This window comes from Esox lucius, chromosome 11, assembly GCF_011004845.1.
Source record: "Esox lucius isolate fEsoLuc1 chromosome 11, fEsoLuc1.pri, whole genome shotgun sequence".
Classification (NCBI taxonomy): Eukaryota; Metazoa; Chordata; class Actinopteri; order Esociformes; family Esocidae; genus Esox; species Esox lucius.
The window spans coordinates 12,250,475-12,272,190 of record NC_047579.1 but is presented as its reverse complement, the minus strand read 5'-3'; the positions used below and the strand labels follow the sequence as shown (position 1 = coordinate 12,272,190).

The 21,716-nt window shown below is 40.6% G+C and overlaps 1 protein-coding gene across 1 annotated transcript in view; it reads right to left on the bottom strand.

The window, feature by feature from the left end:
* Positions 1–647: 647 nt before the first annotated feature.
* Positions 648–21,716, bottom strand: part of LOC117592794 (NACHT, LRR and PYD domains-containing protein 12-like) — a 106,282-nt gene continuing 85,213 nt past the window's right edge. The window contains exons 6-8 of the mRNA XM_034295461.1: positions 19,999–20,172; positions 7,660–7,833; positions 648–834 (exon numbers count right to left, since the gene is read on the bottom strand). Coding sequence (XP_034151352.1) covers positions 657–834; positions 7,660–7,833; positions 19,999–20,172 — 526 coding nt within the window. The 3' untranslated portion in view covers positions 648–656. The remainder of the gene's footprint in view (positions 835–7,659; positions 7,834–19,998; positions 20,173–21,716) is intronic.

Genomic DNA, 21,716 nt, shown 5'->3' with positions numbered 1-21,716 from the left:
GTCTTCAACTGTCCAATTTTGGTGAGCTCGTGCAAATTGTAGCCTCTTTTTCCTATTTGTAGTGGAGATGAGTGGTACCCGGTGGGGTCTTCTGCTGTTGTAGCCCATCCGCCTCAAGGTTGTGCATGTTGTGGCTTCAAAAATGCTTTGCTGCATACCTCGGTTGTAACGAGTGGTTATTTCAGTCAAAGGTGCTCTTCTATCAGCTTGAATCAGTCAGCCCATTCTCCTCTGACCTCGAGCATCAACAAGGCATTTTCGCCCACAGGACTGCCGCATACTGGATGTTTTTCCCTTTTCACACCATTCTTTGTAAACCCTAGAAATGGTTGTGCGTGAAAATCCCAGTAACTGAGCAGATTGTGAAATACTCAGACCGGCCCGTCTGGCACCAACAACCATGCCACGCTCAAAATTGCTTAAATCACCTTTCTTTCCCATTCTGACATTCAGTTTGGAGTTCAGGAGATTGTCTTGACCAGGAGCACACCCCTAAATGCATTGAAGCAACTGCCATGTGATTGGTTGATTAGATTAATGAGAAATTGAACAGGTGTTCCTAATAATCCTTTAGGTGAGTGTATTACATAATGCAAAACAACATGGGAACTTAATACCACATTACTGATTACTTATTCAGAAAACATCTACAGGACTTACTGGAGTTTCTCCAGTCTCCAGTGTGGATCCTCCAGTCCAGCAGAGAGCAGTCTGACTCCCAAGTCTCCTGGGTGATTGTAGCTCAGATCCAGTTCTTTCAGATGTGAGGGGTTTGACTTCAGAGCTGAGACCAGAGAAGCACAGCCTTTCTCTGTGACTAGACAGCATGATAGCCTGTAGAGAGATCATCATGATTTCACAAATGACTCACATTAACAAAATCTTTGAACTTTGAAATACTGATCGGCATCTAAGGCTTTTTAAGCACTTTGAAGATTGTAAAAAAAGATGGAATAGTTACTAAAGATTAATTTAGCTAATAAACAGTTCACAATAGTGACATTTCTTGATCAGCAATAAATTGAGTTCAGTCAGAATGGGGGGGTTGCCTCCCAGGTAACCATTTATTTAAACTGTGCATCCATAGTAATGTTTAGGATAAAGTGTCATAGCATATATGAAATGAAACAAATTAATTGAACATTAATTGATAGTGTCTCATGTCACTGCTTGTAACCCATGTCCCCAACACCACCTATTTAAAATAGGTTTAAAGAAGGCATGTAATCAAACAAAGATTCAGATGTCATTGATTACAAGGATTTGTAAATTTGAAGCTGTTATTTCACATTTTGAAATCACATGTTTGAAATCTATGACCAAATCATGCTAGCCCATGATAATTATATCTTAATTGAAATGAATGCAGGTTTTCAAAAGAAAACTATTTACAAAAAAGAAAATACACAGGAGTCAATTCTTTTTTCTTCTTCTTATTCTTGTTACTCTTCTTCATTGTCTAAAAATAGCAAAAGGTAGGGGAAGATGTGTTGTAAGAGCTCTTGAAGATAGGCTGTGTAGACTGATACAATCGTGCCGTTCACTTGCCAGACTCCGAACTTCATACTAATAATATGAAATTGTAATTTGATTACTGGTATCTTCACTATAATCATATTTGTATTTGTATACAATTTATTAGGAGTTAATTTTAGAATCTCTTTGCCGAGTTAAAAATAATAATTCAAATTATTAGTATAAAGGTTGGAGAATGTATTTTCTTACGATCCTAACAACGCTTAACATTTTGGCAGGTTTCTAAATCCATATTCTAACCCATGCATAAGGACCAAGGCTTGCATCGGTGTAATACCACGTAATTGATGATGTCAGAAGCCTCGTTTGATCACGCGCTTTTTCCAAAGCCTCTTTGTAAAATACAGGCTTCTATGGTCGTTCGGCCTTTACTGGTCATATTATTTAGTCATTTATTTAAAAAGTTGTTTGCATTATAAGACAATCAGTGGTGCAGTGGGTAGTGTCGCCTACCCTCTTTTACTTGTTATGGTGCCAGATCATATCCAGAACTTGGGTGTAAACAATACTGTTTATTGTTGTTTAAATATTTTGACACTCTTGCCTTAATAATACAAAACCTTAGAATGGATGCATAGTTGAATACTTAGTTAAATACTAGCAGGAAAGGGAAAAAAAATGTGGGATATGAACCGGGCATTTTAATTTTCCTTCAGAAAGCGCACGTCTACCCACAGCCCCACAAACTCATGTTGGATACTGTGGAAAAGACGTCTATATAAACATTAAACGTGATATTTATTCCTGACCAGCAGGTGACACCACTGTGCAGTGAGTGTCAAAGCCTTGAGAAAACAACCAGATTTTTTATCAATTTTTATGAAAGCCTCAAACACTTCAGAAATCCTTGGTTGCCCATCAATATATTCAATAGAAAATAAGATGAAGAAAAAAATATATCAAATGTTGAAACTGAGACATATTATGCTGATGCCAGCAACACATTTCAAAAAGCTGGGACAGGTTTTTGAAATGAAAAGAAAAACCTGGTGAAAAAGCATACAACTAATTAGGTTTATTGTCTTATTACATGATTGGGTATAAAAACAGCATCCCAGAGAGGATGAGTCTATCAGAAGATGGGGAGGGGTTCACCACTCTGTGAAAGACTGTGCAAGCCAATAGTGAAACAATTCAAAAGTAACACTTCTCACCAAATTGCAAAGAGTTTGGGGATCTCATCATCCACAGTACATAACATCATTAAAAGATTGAGAATCTGGAGAAATCTCTGTACACAAGGCCGAACACCAATATTGGATGGCCGTAATCTTCGGATCCTCAGGAGGCACTGCATTAAAAACAGACAGGATTTTGTAGTGGACATCACTGCATTAAAAACAGACAGGATTCTGTAGTGGACATCACTGCATTAAAAACAGACAGGATTCTGTAGTGGACATCACTGCATTAAAAACAGACAGGATTTTGTAGTGGACATCACTGCATTAAAAACAGACAGGATTTTGTAGTGGACATCACTGCATTAAAAACAGACAGGATTTTGTAGTGGACATCACTGCATTAAAAACAGACAGGATTTTGTAGTGGACATCACTGCATTAAAAACAGACAGGATTTTGTAGTGGACATCACTGCATTAAAAACAGACAGGATTCTGTAGTGGACATCACTGCATTAAAAACAGACAGGATTTTGTAGTGGACATCACTGGGTGGGTTCAGGAACCAGGGCCGGATTATGGACCAGACAAATGGAGCCAAGGCCCAGGGACCTCTGACAATAAGGGGCCTCAGCTCACAAGGCATCCTGATGGCCAATAATGGTCTGAGGCCACTGGGACAATATACTGTCAATGAAAAATGTAGATACATAGACACATAGTGCTGTAATGTGAACCCTTCAGCCCTCCCTCCTGACTACCAGGGCTCCATCTCAACCCATACCCTGGCCCCTTGACTCCACCTCAACTGATACCAGGGCTCTTCCACAACCCAAACCATGGCCCCACTTTAGGTGAGTGTATAATGTGAACAATTCAATTGAAAAACAAACTGAAATCTTCGAGGGGGAAAAATATAAACCTTACAATAACCTGGTTGAATAAGTGTGCACACACTCTTATAACTGGGGATGTGGCTGTGTTCAGAATGAACCAATCATTTTCAAACTCATGTTAAATAGAAGTCATAACACACCATCATGTAAAGTGACTCTGATTCATCACAAATAAAGTTCAGCTGTTCTTTAGTTGCATCTCAGAGCAAAAGCCTCAGAGGGATCTCATTGTTGAAAGATATCAGTCAGGAGAAGGGTACAAAATAATTCCCAAAGCATTAGATATACCATGGAACAGAGTGAAGACAGTCATCATCAAGTGGAGAAAATATGGCATAACAGAGACATTACCAAGAACTGGGCGTCTCTCCAAAATCTATGAAAAGACGAGAAGAAAACTGGTCAGGGAGGCTTCCAAGAGGCCTACAGCAACTTTAAAGGAACTGCAGGAATTTCTGGCAAGTACTGGCTGTGTGCTACATGTGACAACAATGTCAGGAAAATTCTACTTGAACAGCTGAACTTTATTTGTGATGAATCAGAGTCACTTTAAATGATGGCAGGTGTGTAATGACTTCTATTTAACATGAGTTTGAAAATGATTGGTTCATTCTGAACACAGCCACATCCCCATTTATAAGAGGGTGTGCACAATTATGCAACCAGGTTCTGACATGATTTATCTTTGTCTCATTTTTTTATCACAAAAACCTGGCATTTCCAGAGGGGTGTGTAGACTTTTTATATCCACCTTATCTACCTCAGAGATTCCTCAGAGGATTATTCTGTAAGCTTTTGATGTGTCTCTCTATTTGCAAATAAACTGTTAATTGTACAGAGACAAGAGAATTTTGTCTCTGTACTTACTCTTTTAAGAGTTCCGATCGATGAAATTACCATCACACCCTTGACTTGGTGGTTAAAAGGTTAATCCATAAAGCCATACATCATTTATTTAGTTAAAATAAATTACGATATATAATAAACAATATACTCCCTCTCTCATGTGCTTGAGGGTAACACATTCCCCAGCTTTACAACCATGACTAAGATTACAGTCATCCACTCTACCACAAGGAGTCGCTAGAGTGCAACATGACAAGGCAGCCCTGTGTGACTTCCACCCATCCACCCTGGCAGAACTGAGACAAATTACTCTGTACTATGATGGATCCCTGGGCAGCATCAGTATGATGTAACCAGACAATTCATGAAGAAATGTAACAGATGGGAAGTTCAAGTCCCTATGAGACAACATGGTAGAATGAAGGGATGTCTTCAATAAGAAAGAGTGTAACAATAATACAGTGGGAATGAATGGTGGATCAGTGGACATCAGAGGGGTGGAATGAAGATTAGTTCTAATGTGTGATTTACTTGGACTAACAGAACATTATTTATATGTAAGAAATATGTTATTGTTTGTATTGTTGGTCCTGTTAGTTGTGGTGTGTTTCCTTCCAGGCCTGCTGGGATGTCTGACAGGGTTTGGTCAATACCAGGGATGGAGTCTTGGACCTGCTGCCAGCTCAGGGCAGGTGGAGGTGGAAACAGAAGATGTTTGTATTCCCCTTTTGTTGTGTTGCCCCTCTGTTGTGTTGTTGTCATGTTTATTGTTCTGTTGACAAATGTGTTACTCACCTCAGAGTCTCCAGTCTACATTGTGGGTCCTTCAGCAGAGCAGAGATCTTCTCCACTCCCGTATCCTTCAGGTCATTGTTACTCAGATCCAGTTCTTTCAGGTGTGAGGGGTTTGACTTCAGAGCTGAGACCAGAGAAGCACAGCCTTCCTCAGTGATTCCACAACCTGACAGTCTGGAGAGAGATTATCAACATGTCAAAAACAGAACAATAGTCAAATATCCTCAATTTATTACTTCATTATCATGTCAACTTTACTTAAGGGCATACTTTTAAAATGCACATTGCCAATACATGACACTAGAATGTATAGAAATCCTGTATAGAAAATCATCAATGTTCTCATATAAATATACTGTAGATGTAAGAAGTGTAAGAGTCTGTGGGTGTGGGTGTTTGTGAGTAGGGGAGTAGCAGGAATGATGAACTGAAAAAGAGGGGTGGATCTGTGGATATCAAAGGGTTGAAGGGAAGATCAATTTGAATGGTTAATAAACCTTGAAAGTAGGACTGCAACGTGAATTAGAGAAAGTCAGCTTACTTATCTAGTAAAATCTGTTCGGTTACGGCCTATAATTAGTCAATTATATTGCATATTAGCCTATACTGTATGTATGTTAACCAGACATTTCTGATCCGACAGGCAGCAGTGAGTTACACAGTGACCCAATATACAGGTGAAACTAAACTCACTGATTATTTCTAATAGAGAAATAATGAAACCATATGTTGTAATTTGGGCTCAGAATTGTCTTTCTCCATTGACACATCCACAATGATTTAACACTTAAAACCAGAGCATACAGACTAGGCTGGAACAACGTATCGGTCTCTTCAAATACATATGGTTATTGACCAATCAGGACTCAAATAATACTGTACGTGAAATAAAGTAATACATACAGTACCTCACAAAAGTGAGTACACCCCTCACATTTTTGTAAATATTTTGCAAATATATCCTCAGAGAGTTCTTTGCCATGATGTTTCATGTTGAACTTCCAGATACTAATATGAGGGAGTGTGAGAGCGATGACACATAATTTAACACACCTGCTCCCCATTCAAACCTGAGACCTTGTACCACTAACGAGTCACATGACACCAGGGAAGGAAAATGGCTAATTGGGCCTAATTTGGACATTTTCTGTCACGTTTTAGAGAAAGGGAGACGGAAGCAGGCGCAGAATGTCGGTGGGTTTCCTTTTTAATAAACAATCACAAAGAAAGCAAAGTATAGTGCCGGGCACTACAAGATGTTCAGGAGTATCAGGAGTACGTAAAACATGACACGCAGACAAGCACAATGACCGAACAGGGACAGGGAGAAAATGGCTGAACTACATACACAGACTAACGAGGAGAACAGAATCAGGTGGGGGCTAAACACAGGTGAAAGGAATATGCAGATTAACTGAAACAAGAACAGGAAAGACCATAAAAGGACAAGAAAAGTCAAGGACAAACAGAAAACACGAAGTGGAACGGTCCCCTCAGGCTGGGACCGTTACATTTTCACTTAGGGGTTTACTGACTTTTGTTGCCAGCGTTTTGGACATTAATGGCTGTGTGTTGAGTTATTTTCATTTTTAACATTATTAACATTTTAGCAAAGTGTCTTTTCTTCAGTGCTGTCACATGAAAAGATATACTCAAATATTTACAAAAATGTGAGGGTTGTACTCACTTTTGTGAAATACAGTATGATTTACACAGTCATTTCACTATCACTTGAATTTATTAAACAGTGATTCACTCTGATGAAGTAATATCTCTCACACTGTAAAGGATAAGAAAACCACACTACTACACTCAGATGAAATAATTTAACATCATACCAATTTTTTGACAAGCTGTCTTCTTCTGGGTAGCAACAGGGTATATCTCTCACACTCTGTATGGAAAGGCAGACCTTGTCCGAATACCTCAGACTCTGGTCTGAAAAAGTATAACTAGCTGATGACTCAGACCATGTTATCCCAAAAAATTTAATGTCTAAATAACCCAGATGTAGAAAATCTCTTTCGTTTATGGTTGTGTTTGGACACGGTTAGTTCAAATAAATGAATTTATTGGCAAACTAGCTGCTTGAGACCACAGTTGCGTAGATTCCCTGATTATGGTCCTTAGTTATATGGCACTTAATTTTCATGAACTGAAAGTTTAATACCAAAGAAGAAGTGGCCAAGTGATCCCAAAGATTACTGATTTATTGCTAATTAAATGTAAAAGGACATTATTTTCAGCCTGGTTTTATTAGAGAAGAGCATTAAACATTTATATTGTACCAGTGAACAGTGGACTTCACCAGGTGGTTGGGGACTTTGTCCTGCTTGAAACTCAGGGCTGGTGGAGGTTCACCCATTGACAACAACAGTTGTAGTGTAACACCTCTGTTGTATTATTATAATGTTATTGATCACTATGTTGTATCAAATATGAAAATAATCTACTATTACTCACTTCAGAGTCTTCAGTCGACAATGTGGATCCTTCAGCATTGCAGAGAGTTCTTTCACTTCTGAATCCTCTGGCTGATTGTTACTCAGATCCAGTTCTTTCAGGTGTGAGGGGTTTGACTTCAGAGCTGAGACAAGAGAAGCACAGCCTTCCTCAGTGATTCCACAACCTGACAGTCTGGAGAGAGAATATCATGATGTCACAAACAGAACAATAGTTCAAAATAACATTAGAATATCCTCTATATATTATATTTGTCATGTCTACTTTACGTACTTCTAAAACGCACATTGACAATACATGACACTGAATGTAAGTTAGTGTATATAAAATCATCATTGTTCTCAGTGAATAAATATACTATAGATGAAGAAAAAGTGTTTGTGTGTGTGTGTGTGTGTGTGTGTGTGTGTGTGTGTGTGTGTGTGTGTGTGAGAAGGGGAGAAGCAGGAATGATAATAAACAGACAAAGAGAGGTGGATCTGTGGACATCAGAGGTTTGAAAATAGGATTAGATTGAAAGATTGATAAATCTGGAACGTAGGACGGCAACGATAATTAGACTAAGTCAACTTACTTATCTAGTAAAATCTGTTCCGTTACAGCCTTTAATTAGTCAATTATATTGCCTATTAGCCTACATACAGTATGTTTGGAAACTATAAACACGACGATCTCATACATTACCTGAAATATTTCTGATCCTACAGGCAGCAGTGAGTTACACAGTGACCCAATACACAGGTGAAACAATCAAAAGTCCCTTAGTATTTCAAATAGAGAAATAATGAAACCATATGTTATAACATGAGCTCCAAACTGACCGTTCTGTTCTCCATGGACACATCCACTATGATTTAGCACTAAAAACCAGAGCAAACAGACTATATGGGACCAATGTATCGGTCACTTCAAATACCTACGGTTATTGACCAATCAGGAATAAATAATTACTGTATGTTAACAAAGTAATGTGTACATAAGATTTAACACAGTTGTTACACTAAAACTTGAATTTATTTAACAGTGATTCACTATGATAAAGTTATATCTCTCACACTCAAAAGAATAAGAAAGCGACACACTACTACGCTCAGATGCAATAATTTAATATCACACCAACGTTTCTACAGACAAGCTGTCTTCTTCAGGGTAGCAACAGGGCATATTTCTCACACTCACAGCTGTTTGGAAAGGCAGACCTCATCTGACTTATATAGACAAACTAGCTTGAGACCACAGAGTTGTGTAGTTTCCCTGTTAACGTTCCTTAGATATACATCACGTTATTTTCATGAACTGAAGTTTAATGCCATAGGTGAAGTGGCCAGGTGATCACAAAGATTAATGAATGATTGTAAATAAAATTTAAAGTGTTACTCACCTTATAGTCTCCAGTCTACATTCTGTGTCCCTCAGCAGAGCAGAGAACTTCTCCACTCCCGTATCCTTCAGGTCATTGTTACTCAGATCCAGTTCTTTCAGGTGTGAGGGGTTTGACTTCAGAGCTGAGACCAGAGAAGCAAGCACAGAGATTCCACACCCTGACAATCTGGAGAGAGAATATCATGATGACACAAACAGAACAATAGTTCAGAATAACATTAATATATCCTCTATATATTACATCAATGTAATGTCAACATTAATTAAGGGCATACTTCTAAAACGCACATTGGCAATAAATGGCACTAGAATGTAAGTTAGTGTATATAAAATCTTCAACGTTTTCAGTCAATAAATACACTGTAGATGTACAGTAGGAAACGTAAGTGTGTTTGTGTGTGATTGAGTGTAAGAGGATGGGAGTAGCATGAATGATAATAAACTGAAAAAGAGGGCTGGATCTGTGGATATCTTTATGACTCACCCTCCAATTCCAATTCCTCAATATTCTGTAGAACATCAATAACTTACTGAGCAGTATATTGTTCCCTTCGGGACATTGTAAAGAAATACTGACCAAACCATGCAACCACTCTACTGTGTAGCAGCCCGTTTACGCAGCAAACAACTGCAGCCACACACTCGCTACTTCATATCTCAAAACACAAAATATATTGTACTGTGTATACAATTTCCCTAACAGCTCCCCCCATTCAGTTGATCAATAAAATTGTCAATTTCTCTCTGTGTTTTCAATAGCCCATTATAGCCTATTGAATTGTAAATAACTGGTGTCTTCTTTGCTCTGTCGCCTTACACATTGTGTTGATTTGCTTTAGAAAATAGAAAAATAGAAAATCAACATATAGAACAGCTATTATTCGAGCCGGATCGTAATAATTTAAATGAAATCTGCCAAAAATGTGAGTAAATTTGTTTGTAAGGCATTGTGTATGAAGACAATCATTATTTCAACCACTATACGAAAAGGCTGATTTCTAACACTACTGAGTGTTTGATTGTATGACTAAGCAAAGCATGTTTCAATGTTATATGGAATGGGACAACATATTTATTTCCATAAAATTTTTTGCCCATAATCTAATTAGGAAATAAGGATGGAAATGACAAAATGTGTTAACATATTTTTCACGTTTTTCTTTTATTGATCAGAGTTGATGTGACAAATAAGCGACTCAAATGTGTTTGTCTCATAAAAATGTTGCGAAATGAGGGCTACATTACGGTGCATTGCAAAAAAGTTCTAAACTAGGTTTCAACATATTGAAACTAAGAAGCACTGAAGTGACTCTTGGTCAAATGTCCTTCTTTCGGCACTATTAGTGTCTTTGGCGTTGGATATACGCGCAAGATGCACCCTCTACGATCCTTGTGTGTCAACACCCAACACACACAGGGCAAAATGACCCCTGACGGCGCTTCTAGGTGTCAATTGCTCAGCGCTTCTAGTGTTGAAACCATGCGGTTTTATCTTCCATATGTAACATTTTAATAGAAAGCAAGGATTAGAAAGCATATAATAATTGCTAAACACAATACTGACTTCTCCGATGCAGCTGCAAGTCGTTATTGGACGGAAAGGGAGAAACATTGTATTTTGGACAATCTGGATAGGTCAACAGAGGGACATCAAACAGTAGAGATGGTGCAGCCAGAGAAAGGCATGTTGATGGATATTTTGAAAGAAGTACTTTTTCAGATTATTTTGTATTCCCCTAAGAACCTGTGTTAGTGGTAAATCACATTAGTTCAAATGTTTTGACAAAGAATGGAGCAGGACTGACTTTGAAGGTAAGAAATAGCCTGACAGCAAACTCTGACATTGAATTAAGGATTATAATTCAACGTCGAGAGTCCAGTAAACCCGTATCTATCAAGCAGGCATCCCATCAACGTCCAAAGGAGGAGGCAGTTCGGAACAAGAGACAGGAGGATGCAGAGGGCTGTAAAAAACATGCTTGAGCAGGGACAGCTGAAAAGCAGGGTGAATCTGGTATTGACGGGGCAGCAGGAGACTGTACTTGACAGGATTAATTCTCCAGATTTTTTTAAAGGGGCCGATATACCTGAGGAGGAGCTTCTTGCTGGGGAGGCGCAGCCGAAGGTCCCGAGTGGACTACCAGACACGTTGACCTGCCTGAAACGTAGGCGTGGGCCGTCGTCGATGGTCAGCGAATCTCTTCTGGGTTTCGGATGCCTGTTCCCACACCCGCTAGCTGCGTTTGAACCCATCATCCACGGCTGGGACCGGACCAGGCTGCGCCTCCCAGGGAACACATTGAAAAGGTGTCAGGCGGTGAGATGAGTGAATCGGGGAACTTTGGGGCGTATTCAGCCCAGGGTAGAAAGCGGCTCCAGTCTGCTGGATTCCTGGAACATTGTCTCAGGTATCTCCCCAGTTCCTGATTCAAGCACTCCATCTGGCCGTTTGACTCTGGGTGGTACCACAAAGACAGACTCAGTGTGATTCCTAGACGAGTACAGAGGGCCCGTCAGACCCTGGAGATGAACTGTGGGCCACGGTCGGAAACAATCTTTTTCGGGATGCCATAGAGGCGAAAGAATTGGTGGAAAAGGAACTCTGCCATTTCCAAGGCAGTAGGTAGGCGTGGTAAGGGATCTAGTCTACACATCTTAGAAAACCGGTCGATGGCAACAAGGATCATGGTGTACCCCCAGGAGGCTGGTAGGTCAGTGATGAATTCTACCGCGAGATGACCAGGGTCTATGAGGTAAAGGAAGAGGGTGTAGCTTACCAGACGGAAGATAACGGGGGCTCTTGGATTGGGCACAAATGGGGCAGGACAAAACATAGTCACATACATCGACAGCCAGCGTGGACTACCAGTAGGTTTTGGAGATCAAGTCCATGGTTTTATTAACGCCAGGGTGGCCGGAGGCCAGAGAGGTGTGGCACCATTGTTGCATACGGGGTCTCACAGCAGTGGGAACAAAGGTCTTACTGGCTGGGGTGTTGCTCAGGGCTGGATCTGTTTGGAGTGCTAACTCGAGGAGCATGTTTTCCGCCGCTTTTCTCCCTCACAAGTCCAGATCAGGTTATACGTGCTGCGGAGTTCAAGTTTGGTATAAATTTGAGCCCTCCTGACCTGTTCCAAGGCCACGGAGATGAGAAGAAGAGGGTAGCTGTTTAGCACCGTGATTTAGTTCAGGGACCGGTAATCGGAGGAGAGAAGATCCATGGCGCAGTCCCATTGGCGATAAGGAGGGAGTTGAGTAGCCTTTTTCTTGCTTAACACATCAGAATACTGGGCTAAGTCAGATGGAATAGGGAGAGGCATCAACATTTTGGAGTCCTCAATAGTCGTGGCAAAGCAGGGCAAGTCCATACAATGGGTTCTACAACGGTGATTCCATACGATCAATTCCCCCTGATGCCAGGAGATGGTAGGATCATGTTGGCTTAACCACAGATGGCCTAATATGAGAGGTTCTGTTGAAGGATGACAAAAACATTTATCCTTTCTGAATGAAGAGCTCCGATCTGGCGTTTGTTGAGTTACGTAGCCGCTTAACAAAGGCTGTCCATTCAGGGTGGTAATCCTGAGAGGAGGAGACACGGAAAGTAGCTCAAATCCTAGTTTAGCAGCAAGTGAGCCATCCATAAAATTGCCCCCAGCCCCAAAGTCTACAAGCACTGCTACGTTTTCCCTACGGCCTGAATTCAGCAACAGAGCAGGCACATACGGGAGTGTGTTGGGGAACCGAGGTGGCCGGCGGCAGTGCTAGTCTATGGGGACATGGTTGCGGCGCCTTCTTCTGGTCTGTTAGCAAGCGATCGACAGAGATGGACATGTTGATGAACCGGTACAGATCCGTGAGGTCTCCTCGGCAGGTTAGCTCTGTCTGTAGTTCTCTGGTGAGCCCTCTGCGGTACATGGTCAACAACGCGGGTTCGCTCCATCCACTACTGGCTGCCAGAGTCCAGAACTCTAATGCGGGTTCGCTCCATCCACTACTGGCTGCCAGAGTCCGGAACTCTATTGCAGGTTCGCTCCATCCACTACAGGCGGCCAGAGTCCAGAACCACTACCGGCTGCCAGAGCCCGGAACTCTAATGCAGGTTCGCTCCATCCACTATAGACGGCCAGAGTCCAGAACCACTACTGGCTGCCAGAGTCCGGAACTCTAATGCAGGTTCGCTCCATCCACTACAGACGGCCAGATTCCGGAACTCTAATGCAGGTTCGCTCCATCCACTACAGACGGCCAGATTCCAGAACTCTAATGCGGGTTAGCTCCATCCACTACAGACGGCCAGATTCCGGAACTTTAAAGCAGGTTCGCTCCATCCACTACAGACGGCCAGAGTCCAGAACCACTACTGGCTGCCAGAGTCCGGAACTCTAATGCAGGTTCGCTCCATCAACTACAGGCGGCCAGAGTCCAGAACCACTACCTGCTGCCAGAGTCCGGAACTCTAATGCAGGTTCGCTCCATCAACTACAGGCGGCCAGAGTCCAGAACCACTACCTGCTGCCAGAGTCCGGAACTATAATGCAGGTTCGCTCCATCCACTACAGACGGCCAGATTCCGGAACTCTAATGCAGGTTCGCTCCATCCACTACAGACGGCCAGATTCCAGAACTATAATGCGGGTTCGCTCCATCCACTACAGGCGGCCAGAGTTTAGAACTCTAATGCGTAATCCACTGCCGTTCGGTCTCCCTGTCGGATGTCGCATAGCTGGTCTCCCAAGTGCGCCCAGTGAGAAGATGATCAAACACCTCCTTAAAGAGGTTAAGAAATGGGTCCAAGGAATTCCTCTCGGGGCTGTCAGGGGACCACAGGGCGGTAGACCAATCCAGGGCTTTTCTAGTTAAGAATGAGATGATGAAGTGGATCTTTTCAGTGTCCGTAGTAAACATATGCGCATGGTGCAAGAAATAGATGGAACATTGAACTAGGAAGCCCTTACATTTCCTGGGGGATTCGTTATATTTCGTTGGGACCACCATAGATGGATGAGCAGCAGGTGGAATGGATGGACCAGAAGCAGCAGCAGCGGTGGCCTGATGGAGTAGGTGACACAACTTCTCGATGCAGTCCCCCTGTTGCTTTAGGCTGTGGTGTACGTCTGCTGGATCCATGCATTGTAGGTGAGGTATTCTATAATGAATGGGTCAAGGCGGGGATGGGCTGGTTCCAGATGCGGAGCGTAAGCGGTTTATTAGGAGAAAGTAAACACCAGACGAGGGCAAGGCGAAGGCAGTCGGACAGGCAAGGGTCAAAATCTGACCCAAAGTTTGGTACCTTAACTTGACAAAACATTTCCATTATGGGTGCCAAATGTTCTCGCAATAGATTAATTAAGGAAATGTTGGTTGGTTTTTGGTGAGTAGTATAAAATATTTTAATTAATCAATGAACATGCACAAATACAGTGGTGTGAAAAAGTGTTTGCCCCCTTCCTGATTTCTTATTTTTTTGCATGTTTGTGTCATCCTTCAAGTAAAAAGGAGGAGCAGGAGGGCGAAGCGGTTCGTATTTTCTGTTTTATATTTTGTATTGAAAAAAGGCAAAGCTTAACAATACTCTTTTCAGAATGAGACAATAAAACACAAAGACAGGGGAAGCAGAGGGAACATATATACTGGTGGGAATGATGAGGATGAGAACCAGGTGCGCTAAACAAGACAACAGGTGAAATGTATAATGAGATGGACGATGGTGTCAGAAGACCGGTTATGTTGAGCACTGGAGCCTGTCTGCTGCAGGGGGAGGAGAGGCAGCAGAGAGCGCAGTTGTCACAGTTTGTCACACTTAAATATTTCAGATCATCAACCAAATTTAAATATTAGTCAAAGATAACACAAATAAACACAAAATGCAGTTTTGAAATGAAGGCTGTTTTTATTAAGGGAAAACTAAATCCAAACCTACATGGCCCTGTGTGAAAAAGAGATTCCCCCCTACGACCCAATAACAGGTTGGGCCACCCTTAGCAGCAACAACTGCAATCAAGAGTTTGCGATAACTTGCAATGAGTCTTTTACAGTGCTGTGAAGGAATTTTGGCCCAATCATCTTTGCAGAATTGTTGTAATTCAGCCACATTCGAGGTTTTTTGAGCATGAACTGCCTTTTTAAGGTCATGCCACAGCATCTCAATAAGATTCAGTTCAGAACTAGGCCACTCCAAAGTATTCATTTTTTTTTTCTTCAGCCATTCAGAGATGGACTTGCTGGTGTGTTTTGGATCATTGTCCTGCTGCAGAACCCAAGTTCGCTTCAGCTTGAGGACACGAACAGATGCCTGGACATTCTCCCTTAGGATTTTTTGGTAGACAGCAGAATTCATGGTTCCATTTATCACAGCAAGTCTTCCAGGTCCTGAAGCAGCAAAACAGGCCCAGACCATCACACTACCACCATATTTTACTGTTGGGTATGACGTTTTTTGTCTGAAATGAGGTGTTACTTTTACACCAGATGTAATGGGACACACGCCTTCCAAAAAGTTAAGCTTTTGTCTCTTCGGTCTACAGCACAGGTCACTAACTAGCGGACCACGGTCCGGATCCGGACCTATAACTCGTCCCATACGGACCCGGACCAAAACAAAAGATTATGAATTGAAACCTGACGGGGCGCTTCTATTTTAATATGCGCAGCTTTTGTAGTCTTTACGGTTGTGGTTTAGTGGATGAGGAAACGCACAGACCAATTGCATGTGAGTCAAGCCATCCCACGTGATACCACTCAATAAAGTCTTTGCATTCCGGGCGATAAACATTGGGACTCTACGGTTTAGATGTGAGTTAGAGACAAGTTACACAGGAAAAGAAAGACGGATTAAAAAGAAAACGATACATGTAGAAAACAAAGGGAGCCAAACAGACGAGCGAGACAGAGAAAGGGTAACAGTTAGAGAAAAATAAGGAACAAATGTCACAAAAACAAAAGTGGACAGTGAAAACAGAGCATTTAATCCAGAATGGACAGACTCATTTCTGTTCATACTTCCCAATGGGAGCACTAAACCAGTGTGTTTCATATGTGCAGAAACCGTGGCACTTATTAAAAGTGTTTTGAACAAACATACCCACTCAAATCTGAATTGAGATCACAGGTAAATAAGTAGTCTCAGAGCCCCAATATGACCAGTCCACCAGGATCCTGAGCCACACATTCACTGCCCAACAACGCGCTCTTGAGTGTTCCCTCAGACTTTCTTGGATTTTGGGTCAACACAAAAAGCCAGTTACAGATGGGGGGGTTGTCAAAGAATGCATGAGTGCAGTAGCTGAAACACTACTTGAGGGAAAACAAAAAAAATTGCTTTGTGATAAAATAAAGCAAATTCCCATGTCAACATCATCTGCCACAAAGAAAAGTGAAATGTTAACTCAGGATGTGCTAACCCAGCTAGATGAAGCCATGCATAAGGCACCATGTGTAGGCTTAGCTGTGGATGAGTCCACTGACCTATGTGACAATGCTCAGCTGTTAGTGTATGCCAGGTTTTTCAACACAGACCAGAAAACATTCTGTGAAGACATGTTAGGTGTCACTCCCCTTCAGACCAGTACACGAGGAGAGGATATCTACCTGGCCATTAAGGAGATGTTAACAAAAAGAGGAATAGAGCCAAAACAGGTGGTTTCAATAACCACAGATGGAGCCCCTTCTATGATAGGGAAAGAAAAAGGAGCTGTACCAAGACTGAAAGGGGACAATCCTGAGCTTTTATCTTACCATTGCATCATTCATCAATCTGTCCTCTGTGCCTCCCTGTCAGATGAACATGCTGAGGCGATGAATACAATGATGAAAATGATACATTTTCTCAGGGCATCTTCTTCCTACCAGCATCGCATGCTTAGGGAATTCCTCAGAGAAGTTGATGCCAATGCTGATGATCTTTTGCTGCACAACAATGTGAGATGGCTCAGCAAAGGCAGGGTGCTAGAGCGCTTTTGGTCCATCAGGAAGGAATTAGCATCTTTTTTGGCAGAGCTAAGCAGTCAGAAAGCAACCCAGTTTTCTCTCTTTTTAGAAAATGAGAAATGGATGGATAATGTGGCCTTTTTGGTTCATATCACGTCACATCTGAATGAGCTGAATTTGAGGCTACAGGGCAAGCACAATTCAGTTTGTGAACTGATGACAGCTGTTCGCTCCTTTCAGAGGAAACTTGAAGTGTTCCAGGAAGACCTGCAGGGAGAATGTGTACACTTCCCAGCAGTGCAGGAACAGGTTCAGGGACAGAGAGACTTGATTTTATTGATAAGCTGATTGTAAACTTCAGCAACCGTTTTGACAGCGTCAGCTTTGGAGAGCAGCTCACCATGTTCATTCAGAAACCATTTCTGATCACAGATGTCAGGAGGTTCTCAAGGGAAGTCACACAGCACTTTAAATGGGTAAATGATGGGTCTCTCCAGATGCAATTGGTTGATCTCCAAGCAGATGTGGCCCTAAAAGAGCAGTTTGTAAGAACAGACCCTTCCACTTTCTGGCTCTAAATGGTCCCTGAGACTGCTTTCCCAGGTCTGAGGAAAGTAGCCCTATACATCTTGACCATGTTTGGCTCCACATACAACTGCGAGGCATCTTTCTCCATAATGAACATAATAAAAACTAAATATCGTTCCAGGCTCACCAATGAGCACCTTCACATGTGTATGAGAATGGCCCTCACTCCATTCAAGCCCAGATTTGAAATCCTGGCAAGACAGGATAAAGCTCAATTCTCTCACTGAGCAAAAACATTGAGGAGTGGGATATGAGGGGAAGAAAGTGATACTGAAACTGTTCAATTGTTAAGATCTTTTGAGATTTATTATTTGTAAAATTGGTTGAGACTGTTGAGTCAAGATGTGAAACAGAAAAGGGGAAATTCTTACTTTTCCTCCCTTTATATTCTTTTTACTGAAGTTAAGCACTTTTTTTGAAAATGCAAAATTTTCACATTTTATTTATTTTCTCTTATTTTGAAATGCCGCCCTAGTTTTATTTAGTTAATGAGAGAACATTATACATATCTACAGTCATACATATATGTTCCGTTCTATGTTACGTGACAATAAATATTGTCAACAAGTTTATGAATTGTACTGAATTAATTTGATTTGAAAGTCAGTTATTGGTTAGATTCAGATGTTGATACAACTACAAGGCTACTTTAATATATATAATACTAAATTGTTAGACATTAAGATCTTCCAGACCTTTGCTTCAAAACATTTTCTCTAACTGGACTTTTTTTACATTTAGTTGAATACCCCTGGTCTACAGAGTATTTTCCCAAAGTCTTGGGGATCATCAATATGTTTTCTGGCAAAAATGAGACAAGCCTTAATGGTTGGTGGTTTTTGTCTTTGAACTCTGCCATGCAGGCCATTTTTGCCCAGTCTCTTTCTTATGGTGGAGTCATGAATACTGACCTTAACTGAGGCAAGTGAAGCCTGCAGCTCTTTTGATGTTGTTGTCGGGTCTATTGTGACTTCTTGGATGAGTCCTTGCTGCGCTCTTGGGGTAATTTTGGTCCCAAAGCTTTAGAAATGTCTCTATAACCTTTTCAAAACTGATAGATCTCCAATACTTTCTTTCTCATTGGTTCCTGAATTTCTTGGCATGATGTCTAGCTTTTGAGGATCTGTTGGTCTACTTCACTTTGTCAGGCAGGTCCTATTTCAGTGATTTCTTGATTGAGAAAAGGTGTGGCAGTAATCAGGCCTGGGTGTGGCTAGAGAAATCGAACTGTGATAAACCACAGTTATGTTTTAACAGGGGGTGCAAACACTTTTTCACACAGGGCCATGTAGGTTTGGATTTTGTTTTCCCTTAATAATAACAACCTTCATTTCAAAACTGCATTTTGTGTTTACTTGTGTTATCTTGGACAAATATTTACATTTGTTTGACGATCTGAAACATTTCAGTGTGACAAACATGCAAAAAAATAAGAAATCTGGAAGGGGCAAACACTTTTTCACACCACTGTATAGAGGAATTACATACTATTCTAAAACAGAAATTGGAATAGGGCAACCACCCTGGAGTAGATTGTACTATAGCGCCTTAGTTCGGTATGAGGAGGAGACAAGTTGTGTTGATGTTTAGAGGCAATTTGACACAGTGCCCACTTTAGGCCCCTCAAAATGAGGCCTTTGCTATATGTTGTATTGTTTTGAATAATTTTTAAGACAATATTTAAACTTTGTCAAATTTGTCATAAGGACCAGAATCTGATGAAATTAAAACCCATGTTTGTGTCACAAAAAAAAACATTAATGGGTGATGACTAAAATTCACATGAAAAAAAAGGCACTCAGGGAAATAAGGTTTAACAGTAACATACTGTAAATCTTACATACAGTAAGTCTACTGTTTAATTACAGTTTTTTGCTGGCAACCCAGCTTCCAGAACTTTACTGTTTATTGAAATAATTTCTGTATTTCCCAAAATACTCGCATCCAAATTGTTTCAGAATTTTGTCAGGGGGAGCTGAGTCTACGAAGTGGGTCTGCCACACCCCCAGCACCCCTAGTTCTTAAGACATCTAATACAGTAAGCTACTGTATGATTACAGTAATTTGCTGGCAACCCAGCTGCCTGTTATTTACTGTATATTCAAATATTTATAGTAAGTTACTAACTTACCCAAATACAGTAACATTCTGTCAAAAGGGACATAAAACCCATAGCCACATGAAGATGTTTTGATCAGGATTGCTGGTCGGCTCGTGACAAATTAGTTTCAGAATATCATCATGGAGTGCTAAGGGTAAAACAGTGGTTCTGCCATACCCCCTGCACACTTACTTCCTATTATATCTAGTATACAGTAAGTTACTGCATAATTACAGTATTTTGATGGCAACCCAGCTGCCTGTAGTTTACTGTAATTTTTCAGGCAATGCTTTACATTGCATGTCAAATTAACAAGAAAATAAACTACTATTACTCACCTCAGAGTCTCCAGTCTACATTGTGGGTCCTTCAGCAGAGCAGAGAGCTTCTCCACTCCCGTATCCTTCAGGTCATTGTTACTCACATCCAGCTCTTTCAGGTGTGAGGGGTTTGACTTTAGAGCTGAGACCAGAGAAGCACAGCCTTCCTCAGTGATTCCACAACCTGACAGTCTGAAGAGAGAATATCATGATGTCACAAACAGAACAATAGTTAAGAATTAGAACAGCACATAAATTACATTATTGTCATGTGAACTTTACTTAATGGCATTTGTGACGGTAATTTTATCGATCAGAACTCTTTTAGAAGGAAGTACAGAGACAAAATTATGCCTCTTGTCTCTATCCGGAACAAATCTTCATTTGCCACTGGCCATTTTAATAGTTAATTGGCCATTCATGAATGACATTAATACTAACGTTTCTTACCAAGTTTACCTCCGCCACAAACAGCATCCATGTATAGCGTTTGCCACTGGCCATTTTAACAGCGTATTAGCCTATAATAAACTTCACCGGTATCTACTAATTTACTGGAATAGTCATAAGAATTGAGTAATTGCTAGCGAGTCTACCAAAGCTATTTAATTTCATGGCATAACTATGTATTTTTTAACTATCAATAAAGGCGACCATAACAAACTTTTCATCAAGTGAAAAGATGAGAGAATCGTGGAATCTATGAAAAATAATTAATAAATGTTGTTGCTCTCAATAGATTTGAACTTAGGTCTTCCACATGTGAGGCACTGTCTTTAACCACTACTCCACAAAATTACACATTTCAGCAGTTGCTAGACTCCATTGAAGATGGTGTTAAACTGACTAATTTTAATTCCACCATATGAACTGTATTGCTTTTGCCACTGGTCGTTTTAACAGCTTATTATCCAGTAATAGGCTTACTAGTATCTAATAACTTCCTAGGAATTATCATAAGAATTGAGCAATTGCTAGTAAGACTGAAGATGAACTTTTCCATGCCAGAAACAGTCGCAATATAACCGTATACCGTTTCAGTTAAGGCTTATTATAATGTAACTACTCTATGTTGTAGACAGCAAAGGTGTTTGTCAATCCTGACCCAAAACGCATGCACGGATGCGTACCTCGGCAACACATTTAGATATAACATTTAGATTTAACATTTAAAATTTAGATATAAATTTAACATTTAGATTTAACATTTCGATTTAGATATAACATTTAGATAAAAATTTTACATTTCGATTTAGAAATATCATTTAGATTTAACATTTCACTTTAGATATATATTTAACATTTCGATTAAGATATAACATTTCGATTTAGATATAACATTTAGATTTAACATTTAACATTTAGATAATATATATATAATTTCTGTCTCAAATGTGAGGAAAATGCACTAAATGTGAGGAAAGTGAGCTAAATGTTGAAAATGTATCAGCTAAAAAATGTGTAACCGAACTTTTACATTCGGCACCCAATAGTAAAGTGTTTTATTTCAGACTTACTATAATGTAGATACTAACGGTTTTAGGCAGCAAAGTTCGTGTCTATATGGAATAATTCATAATGCATATTTCGCTTCGGCTGCGAGGAGATAAGAACTCTGGACCATAGTTCACAAGACCGCTTCTCCAACCACAACATTATTTAACAAGGGGTACTTAGTAAGTCAGTCACTCAGTCAGTCACTCAGTAAGAGACATTCGCTCTTCTTGGCCGGCTCC